This window comes from Sebastes fasciatus, chromosome 13 (genome assembly GCF_043250625.1).
Source record: "Sebastes fasciatus isolate fSebFas1 chromosome 13, fSebFas1.pri, whole genome shotgun sequence".
In the NCBI taxonomy this organism is placed as follows: domain Eukaryota; kingdom Metazoa; phylum Chordata; class Actinopteri; order Perciformes; family Sebastidae; genus Sebastes; species Sebastes fasciatus.
The window spans coordinates 15,700,958-15,710,339 of NC_133807.1; the positions used below are offsets into that span (position 1 = coordinate 15,700,958).

A 9,382-nucleotide genomic window follows, 5' to 3' on the forward strand; every position below is an offset into this window, starting at 1 on the left:
CCCGGATAAGCGGTTGAAGATGGATGGATGGATGGGATGGCATTAATAAAGTATTGACTAAGCGTGTTGTAAAAAACTGGATTGATATGACAGTGCTAACATTTGCTGATTATCAGTAAACACAGAGTCCAGCTGAAGCTGATTGAATGTCATTATTGGATGTACCTGTCTGCAGGTATTTGATCATAAACCAAAGTATTGGACACATTAAAGTTTTGACCTGATGATGGCGCTAAATGAAAAGTGAGAGGATCACCAAAGTTATTACAAGTCATCCCGAGAGGAACATGAATGATGAAGCACATTTCAACAATAGTTGTTGAGATATTTCAGTCTGGACAGACCAACAGAGCCATCCATAGAGACCCACCAGCGGCAGAACATGTTCTTAAAGAAAACAACATCATGAGGAAACGCTGCTCAATGTTTGTCATCCTGAAGGTTTCAGCTGCAGGTCTGTAGTTTCTCCTTCAGATGATCTGAGCAGCCGTCACATTAATTTTGCACCTTGGCATCGTAAAGTGGTTAGTGCTACTTTTATCACTGATGCCCCCCAGAGGTTTCTGCTCATCCTTTCTTCTCTCCTGCTTCATGTTTCACTGGTTTCTTCCATCTCTTCTCCCAACTTTGTTGTTTCGTATCATGAAAGAGATTTTTCTGTTTCAGATCCATCGCCGCTCCCTCTTACTGTCTGTCTGCTTTCATTTGGAAGTCTGTTTTCACGCTGCATTCACAGTCTCGCTGTACATTTGAGCTCCCTATGCCCCAGTAACTGTTGGATGGATTACGTTGCATTTTGGTGCAGAAATTCACGGTCTTTGTGCACAATGATGATCCCCGGACTTTTCATGTATGGCCATCATCGGGTCAAAAAGTTTAACTAATTTGTCCAATGCTTCGGACAAATTGAAATTCTTGTGACGCCACAGTGACTTTCTGTTTTGATTGCTTCTGATTGGATGGCTCTACAGATGTTTCTTAGCAACCAACGTACGTATTACTAAAGTCTTTAGCTAAGATATACTTAGCTACTTATTAACATAATAATCTCAAAGATTTCAGTCTGTTAAGTCACTATCTGTTGCCAAATGAGGCTACTTGTATTTACAGTATTAGGAACTGTCTGTGGCGCTGGCACACTGTTTGATCTCTGGGAAGTAATACACACCTGCAATTACCGCTTATCGCCAAAGAGAATTAACCGGAGATCTTCGAGATCAACCCGTTCTCACTCCCAACTTGTCAAATACTGCCGATTGGGCAGCGCCCCTCTGCATCAGATACCAACGCGCGAAGGCACCCTTTTAACTCCAATGTAAACGCGTTACAACGTTATTCGACAGTCGGAGCAAGTGACGTAGTAGTAATAGCGTGACAAGCAGGACTTTCAACCACAAGACCACTGTTCGTGGTTCGTGTGAAACTAAAAGGAACATAAACTTGTTTTGTCACGGCAGTCATTAGAATCGTCTGAGTCCCGTAAGTCGCTAGTCAGTGAAATTAACATCAACCACAACCGTTTCCTAACCATACCTAAGTGGTTGTGTTGCCTAAACCTAACTTCCTGTGAAAGTGGAAGTTTATTTTGAAAGGGCACTTGGCATGTAACAAGAGTCTATTGACACGCCGTCCCCGGTCTGTCCAAAAGTAACGCAAGAGGGATAGCCCATGGGTCGGTCTCCGATGCCGAGGGGCGCTGACCCAGCGGTGTTACTGGTCAAGTTGGGAGTGAGAACGTGTTGTCGAGATTAACTGTAATTGTAAGTTTTAATGATGCAGGTTAATTTATTAAATCACCAATTTGAAACTAGTTGGTAGTTAGTAGGAACTTAGGAAGAACTTTAAACACAAGTTTAGAGATGGATTTAATCCCTTTAATTTGCCTGTAATTCTATTTTATACAGAAATCCTGAGTTTGGGAACTCTGGCTCTGCCCATGTGGATTAATGCTTTTATTTTGTTTTTCTTGCTTTACATCTTTACAACATTAACCTCCAGACATCTCACATTATCTGTCACTGGTCTGCTTATTATCCCTAGAATTAAAACACAACCTGATGAAGCTGCACAAGTCTGGAACAAACGCTTGAGATTATTTTGTCATCTCTTTACCATTGCTTTTTAATTCAATTTTTGGAGGCTGCACCATATTTTTTTCTTCTAGCAATCCACCATTATACATTCTGTTATTACACTCAATGTCTTATGCAAAACACTCTGAATACAGAAATAAGCTTGCCTAGAGAGAAGTGTGAAACAAAATTAGTGATCAGTTTTGTCTGTTCAGGGATCCTGTAGCTCCACCGAAAACTCAGCCTGGATGTGGCACAGAGCAGTAGAGCAGATAATCCTGTTTAATTCTGAGTTGTGAGCCTCGACGATCCAAGAGGAGCTTCTGCCTTTCTGAAAGAGTCTGAGTGGTGAGAGTGGATCCTGAGGGCAGCTCCTCTCTGCTTTAAAAATGTTCACATTTCCAGAGCGTGAAGAAGTACAGTAGGCTGTAAAACTTGTTCATCATCCTGCATAATGTCTCTCTTTGCTCTGATGGGATTTTTTATTTTTTTTGCCCTGTATGACCGGAGGGCTCCGCCGACACAGCAAAGAGCCAATCAGTATGTGTCAAACAAGCAGGTGTTGATATCAAACACACCCTCCCATTTCCCAATCAGAAACAAATACTTCACCTTGTGTTGAGCTCTGAGTGTCACGTCCTGTCTGTAAAGGAGATGATTCATCAGAGTCTCATCAGTAGTTTCAGAAGGAGGAACAATTCAACGTCCCCGCCCTCAGTTTGTGCCTGGAGGACGAAAAATACAACAAAAATGGAAATCTAATATCCACATCCTTCTCTGCACGAGAGCAGCTGGAGTGAAAGTCGACACGGACATTTTATTAGAGAAAAAGTTACAACAAGGCAAGTTTACTTGTAGAGCACATTTAATATGCAAGACATGATGCATTTATGGCTGTCAATTGATTAAAATATGTAATCGCAATTAATCGCATGACTGTCCATACTTAATCACGATTAATTGCAAATTAATCACTTTATTTTTTATCTGTTCAGAATTTACCTTGAAGGCAGATTTGTCAAGTATTTAACACTCCTATCAACATGGGAGTGGACAAACATGATTGCTTTATGCAAATGTATGTATATATTTATTATTGGAAATCAATTAACAACACAAAACAATGACTAATATTGTCCAGAAACCCTCACAGGTACTGTATTTAGCATAAAAAATATGCTCAAATCATAACATGACAAACTGAAGCCCAACAGGCAACAACAGCTGTCAGTGTGTCAGTGTGCTGACTTGACTATGACTTGCCCCAGACTGCGTGTGATTATCATAAAGTGGGCATGTCTGTAAAGGGGAGACTCGTGGGTACCCATAGAACCAATTTTCATCACATATCTGGAGGTCAGAGGTCAAGGGAGCCCTTTGAAAATGGCAGTTTTTCCTCAGCAAAATTTAGGACATATTGTGTTTTTCTCCTAAGTATGAACCATAATTTGCCAAACGACCTCCTTCAGTCTAAACTCTGATCCGTCTGAACCCGATTTCTGAAACAGATTTGGCCTGGTGATTCTTCAGCGGGTCTCGTGGTTTTCCTCCCTGAGCGCCGCGTGGAAAAGCTTCAGATGTTTGACAAGTCGCAACCCTCCAGAGTCCAGGAGCTCTTTCAACACAACTTTGTGTTGCTTTTTTTGTGATCTTCTGTATCAGCGAGAGAGCAGAAAGGGAAAATATAGTCAGAATAGGAGGAGCGCTATCCCACAAGTCATTGCTGCATTCGGTTTGATGTATTTCCTCTCCTGCTCCACACACACACTCCTACTTAAGATTTCATTTGAGAACATGTTCATTTTAAAGTAAGCTGTAATGCTGAACATTGTTTTCTTTATTTTAATCTCTGCTGTGATCTCTCAATGATCCGTTACACAGTAAGGGGAAAGAATCTATCTATCTATCTATCTATCTATCTATCTATCTATCTATCTATCTATCTATCTATCATAAATTTCCAAACACTATGTGAGTATAACTGAGTTGTGTTGTGTGTTGCAGGTGTGTTGTGGTTGTCGGTGGTGTCCGAGGTGCTCTACATCCTGCTGCTGGTGGTCGGCTTCAGCCTCATGTGTCTCGAGCTTTTCCACTCCAGCAACGTCATCGACGGACTCAAACTCAACGCCTTCGCCGCCGTCTTCACCGTGCTGTCCGGTAAGACGGGACGCCCGATAAGACACACAAAACCTGTTCAGACTATTTCCTCCTCTCCTCTTTCTCGTCCAACACACTTCCACATTGAGGAGAGCCCTGCTGAGGATCAGGAGGAGGAAGACTGTTGCAGATTTGTGAGAGGTCGTCCAGGTCAGAGGTTATCCCCTGGAAGCCTTCGCTGTGTAGGATTGCAGGACTTTTTCTGCCAGCTCATGTTAAACCTCTTACACAAGAAGTTGGCTCTGTGTCCACCGTGATGCTCTTCTCTCTGAAGACGTCATCAACTGACCGCTGACTCTTTTTAAAGCACATTTACTGTTCTTTACCCGTCACGCTACAGCACATATGGCTTGAAAATAAGGATTTGCTCATTATAGGCAATTAAATCTAATAATAATTTTGGCAGACTAAAATAAATTTTTACATCTATCAACATCAATGATTCATTAATTATTTATTTTTTTCTAAAAGTGGACAAACAGATTCCCATGAACGGGGAAATAAGCTATAGAGACCAAAAATATTTTTTTGTACCAGGCAGTCAACACGATTATTTTGCTGTAAAGTGGGCATTTTAACATGGCGGTCAATGGGGATTGACTCGCTTCAAGCCCTCAAGTGGCCATTTGAGGAACTGTTTTTGACACTTTGGCGTTCGTCAAATTGGTCTCAACGGCTATGCTGACCCGTGTTGTCCAGAAATTAGGGCTGTCAATCAATTCAAATATTTAATCGTAATTAATCGCATGATTGTCCATAGTTAATCGCAATTAATTGCAAATGAATCACACATTTCGTATCTGTTCAAAATGTACCTTAAAGGGAGATTTATGAAGTATTTAATACTCTTATCAACATGGCAGTGGACAAATATGCTGCTTTATGCAAATGTATATATTTATTATTGGAAATCATTTAACAACACAAAACAATGACAAATATTATCCAGAAACCCTCACAGTAACTGCATTTAGCATAAACAAATATGCTCAAATCATTACATGACAAACTGAAGCCCAACAGGCAACAACAGCTGTCAGTGTGTCAGTGTGCTGACTTGACTATGAATTGCATCATAAAGTGGGCATGTCTGTAAAGGGGAGACTCGTGGGTACCCATATAACCCATTTTCATTCACTTATCTTGAGGTCAGAGGTCAAGGGACCACTTTGAAAATGGCCATGCCAGTTTTTCCTCACCAAAATTTTGCGTAAGTTTGGAGCATTATTTAACCTTCTTCACGACAAGCTAGTATGACATGTTTGGTACCAAAGGATTTGTTAGGTTTTTAGTTTCATGTGATGCCAGTATCTTCCCTCTAGCTTTAAAATTGAGCCGGCTACAACCTAAAAACTTGTTATTATTGTATTAACTTTGACAGCCCTACCAGAAATATGCAGAAAGAAGGAGTCCCTGCACAGCGAAAAGATGCAAAGCAACAAAATGTTGTATTATACATATGAGCTTTTTACTGAAAAGAATATTTTCGGATGTTTGTAATCACAGACGTTTTGATTAGTAACTGTAATTTAATTACATCTTTTTTTCTCAGTAATTCTAATGGATAACTGTGACATTTATTTTGTAGTTTAACTGACAGCCAAACATACAGTAAAGCAGATGAAGGACCTCGAGCGCTTACTGTCATGTGACACACACACACACACATTTCTTAGAAATCTACGTCGTCACGTTGTCAAGGTCGCGAGGAGAAATGCTGCTCTCTTTATGGTGAACTGTAAATCTTGAGCAGCTGAGTTTTATTTACTGCTGCACACTGACACACACTGATTACAAACACAGACACGTGGCTGTAACCCATCACACACTTCCACGTGACACACACACACACACACACACAGAGAAAGGTGGTGATGTATCATCTCTACATTAATGTCATTCTCTCTCATTTACATTGTTTTGATTAGCTGTATGTTTGTGAGTGATTGCGTCCCTATCTCTAATTGATCGCGTGTCTCACGTTAAATCAATTGGTTCTGTATAATGACTAATTATTATAGTTACATATCTTCTGATTTATTACTGATAACATGCTGAGCTGTAACTTAGGTGTGAAATGATTTACTGTTGTTTAGTTAATGCTAATTATGCTGGCAGATTATTGAGTGCTCGGGGTTAGTGGGGTTATGCAAGACCAGGGAAGCACACTGAGGATGCAGCTGCACTGTTTTAGAGCCGTGAGATTAGTGGGGTTAAACATCCTGATGGTGGCGCTAGAGGAAAGGTCATAGGGTCAGTCATCCTCTGGGGAACATGAGTATCTACAGCACCAGATATGGAAATCCAATTATTAGTTTTTAAGATGCTTTTCCATGGTGAAGGGATCCTTTTGACCTGATGATGACGCTGGAGGACAAGTTGGGGATCATCATCTTGGGATCATGAATATCTCATTTAAAAGGAAGGATTCTCTGTCTATCTGTCCTTTGATTTTCTCGACAACCGTTTATTCAAACGACTTCACACTTGGTGGCTATATTTCTGAGTACCCAAGGAAGAGCAGTGTCGAGTGCGAGCTCTTGAGATCTACGGGACATATTGATTAGTAGCGCATTATGCGTCGCTTGCTTCAACATTACCGTCACTCTCTACGATACATTCAAGAAGATATAAAGAAAGAGAAACCGGAGATCTACGGGATCATATTTATTAGTAATTTTCTCGACAACCGTTCATTCAATCGACCTCACACTTGGCAGGTGTATTGCTCAGGAAGGAAGCGCACTGTCCAGTGTGAAGTTGTTTGGATGAGCGGTTCTCGAGAAAGCTGCCAGCAGCAATACCACAGGCCAAGCAATAGACCCGTTCTGAACAGACACATTTTGAACGGGCACCGCTCTAGTTCATAACAAATTCTGTTGCAATTATTTGTTGAGATTTGTACACCAAGCCATCTGCTTACTGTCACTCATCCTATCCTAACTGCTAGTCTCTTCCAGGCAAAAGGGGAGTTTAATTTAGGTATATATGCTCAGATTCACAGAGAAGTGAGTCAGTACAAATTGTGTGTGTGTGTGTGTGTGTGTGTGTGTGTGTGTTGCAGGTCTTCTGGGTATGGTGGCCCACATGATGTACACTCAGGTGTTCCAGATCACAGTCAGTCTGGGTCCTGAAGACTGGAGGCCTCACAGCTGGGACTACGGCTGGTCCTTCTGGTAAGTCCACCCCCACACACCCACACAAACACACACACACACACACACACACACACACACACACACACACACACACACACACACACAAGCACAGATTTTAACTATTTATTTATGTCTGTATAGAGAAGAATGATACAAGGACACATCTATTAAAAGTGCATTTACAAAATCATGGACCGTTAAGCCCCCTTTTTTGGCATCCAAAGTTGTTGAAGCTCTCTAACGACCAACCTGTGAGTGTGTCCCTAAGCTGTCAAATATGAAAACAAGTAGTCTTCTGTAGCTGTAACCAGCTCTGAGATGGTATTTAGGAGTGCTTGGTATTTAAGGATCTTGATCATAAAAGCTTTCTCTCGAGTCAAAGGTGCAGCCCACCTCTAAAGGCCAAGACACACCAAGCCGATATCAAAGAACTAGCGGCGATGAAGGCCGAGAAGTTGAACTCAAACACACCGCAATGACTATAGCCGACGGCCGGAGATCAGATGAGATGAAGATGAAAAATGAGAAGAGCCTTATTCCTCTTGACTTTACTCGTTGGCTTGCTTTCCTCACTTCCGTTTCTCTTTTCGTGCACTGATTTGTTTGAACTGAACAGCCAATCAGAGTGACTTCTCTCACCGACGAGCTCCGCCGCCGCTTCAACATGCTGAATCGGCCAAAAACTCTCCAACGACAGCTTGGCCCTGCAAGGAATTGGCAAAGCAATAAGGGAAAAACAAAAGCAATAGGGAAAAGAAATAGGAAAAATAAAAGAATAAAAATAAATAAATAAATATACAGAAAAGACCATTTATATGCAAAAATAAATAAATATATATTTTAAATACAGAAATAAATATATATAGAAATAAATGAACAAATAAATGTGAAATCTGATGTGATATTTATTTCACAACAATGACCGCCTGAAGGAAATGAAGAAACAAAATATTAGTCATCAAGATTAATTTTCTGGGGGACATGAATATCCGTCACAAATTTCTGTAAAGATATTTCATTCTGGACCAAAGTGGTGGAGCGACCAACAGCCATCCATAGAGCCACACATATGTCCGTATATTCACTGCTTCTTCTTCTCCTTCCCTCCCTGTCTCTCTCCAACCAGCATGGCCTGGGGTTCCTTCACCTGCTGCATGGCGGCCTCCGTCACCACCCTCAACTCCTATACCAAGACGGTGATCGAGTTCAGACACAAACGCAAGCTGTTTGAGCAGGGCCTGCGTGAGGAGCAGAACTACCTGGACCAGGAGGCTTTCCACTACTTTCGGGACCACTCCCTCCAGTCTATCTCCAGCTCTGTGGAAGTCTACCCCGGCCACGGCGGAGGCAGGGCTGGGCTCGTCGTCGGGGGCCCGGGTCCCGGTCCGGGACCGGGTCCGGGTCCGGGTCCCGGACGGGGCAAGATGAGAGCGACGTCAGCCTCCATAGACCTGGGAGAGAACACAGACTCGCTGGGGGAGGAGCAGTGCTGAGCATCGACGGGGCGAACTGCTCCTTTAGGTCTGAACTGGTTCTGCCATCGAACTCAAAAGCACAGCGCCTCTTATTTTCTGTTTGAAGAAGATTATTAACTTGATGAGAAGAGACAGAGTCAGTGAAATTAATAAAATTAGACGAATGTGTTATTTATATATTAAATGATAATCAATATAAAGTGTGAAAAACAGACTGAGATCTTTGACTCTGAGATCTTCGTGGACGGAATGCAGATGTTCTTCAGCATATTTCAAAGTGCTATGTGTAGTATTTTCATCATCGATATTATCAGTTGTGACATATTCAAGTGGGCCACTGGAACCTTTATGGCCAGAAGTGGCAATTACAAAATAATGGTGGCTGCTGAAAAGTGAGAGCAACAAATGTAGAGAACCATTAAAATGTCAGTTACACAGGAATATCCACTGTACCCTAAGTTTACCATCAGCCTCCATAGAGAGGCGAAGTCACGCCAATGTGTCTCGTTTGTTCCTTGTT

At 41.8% G+C, this 9,382-nt stretch overlaps 1 protein-coding gene across 1 annotated transcript in view; it reads left to right on the forward strand.

Annotated features, from left to right (window-relative positions):
- The window catches only part of gsg1l (gsg1-like), a 29,960-nt gene extending 20,793 nt beyond the window's left edge, over window positions 1–9,167 (forward strand). Inside the window, exons 3-5 of the mRNA XM_074655790.1 lie at window positions 4,077–4,229; window positions 7,294–7,405; window positions 8,514–9,167. Of these exons, the coding sequence (XP_074511891.1) occupies window positions 4,077–4,229; window positions 7,294–7,405; window positions 8,514–8,880 (632 nt within the window). The 3' untranslated portion in view covers window positions 8,881–9,167. The remainder of the gene's footprint in view (window positions 1–4,076; window positions 4,230–7,293; window positions 7,406–8,513) is intronic.
- The last annotated feature ends 215 nt before the right edge of the window (window positions 9,168–9,382 follow it).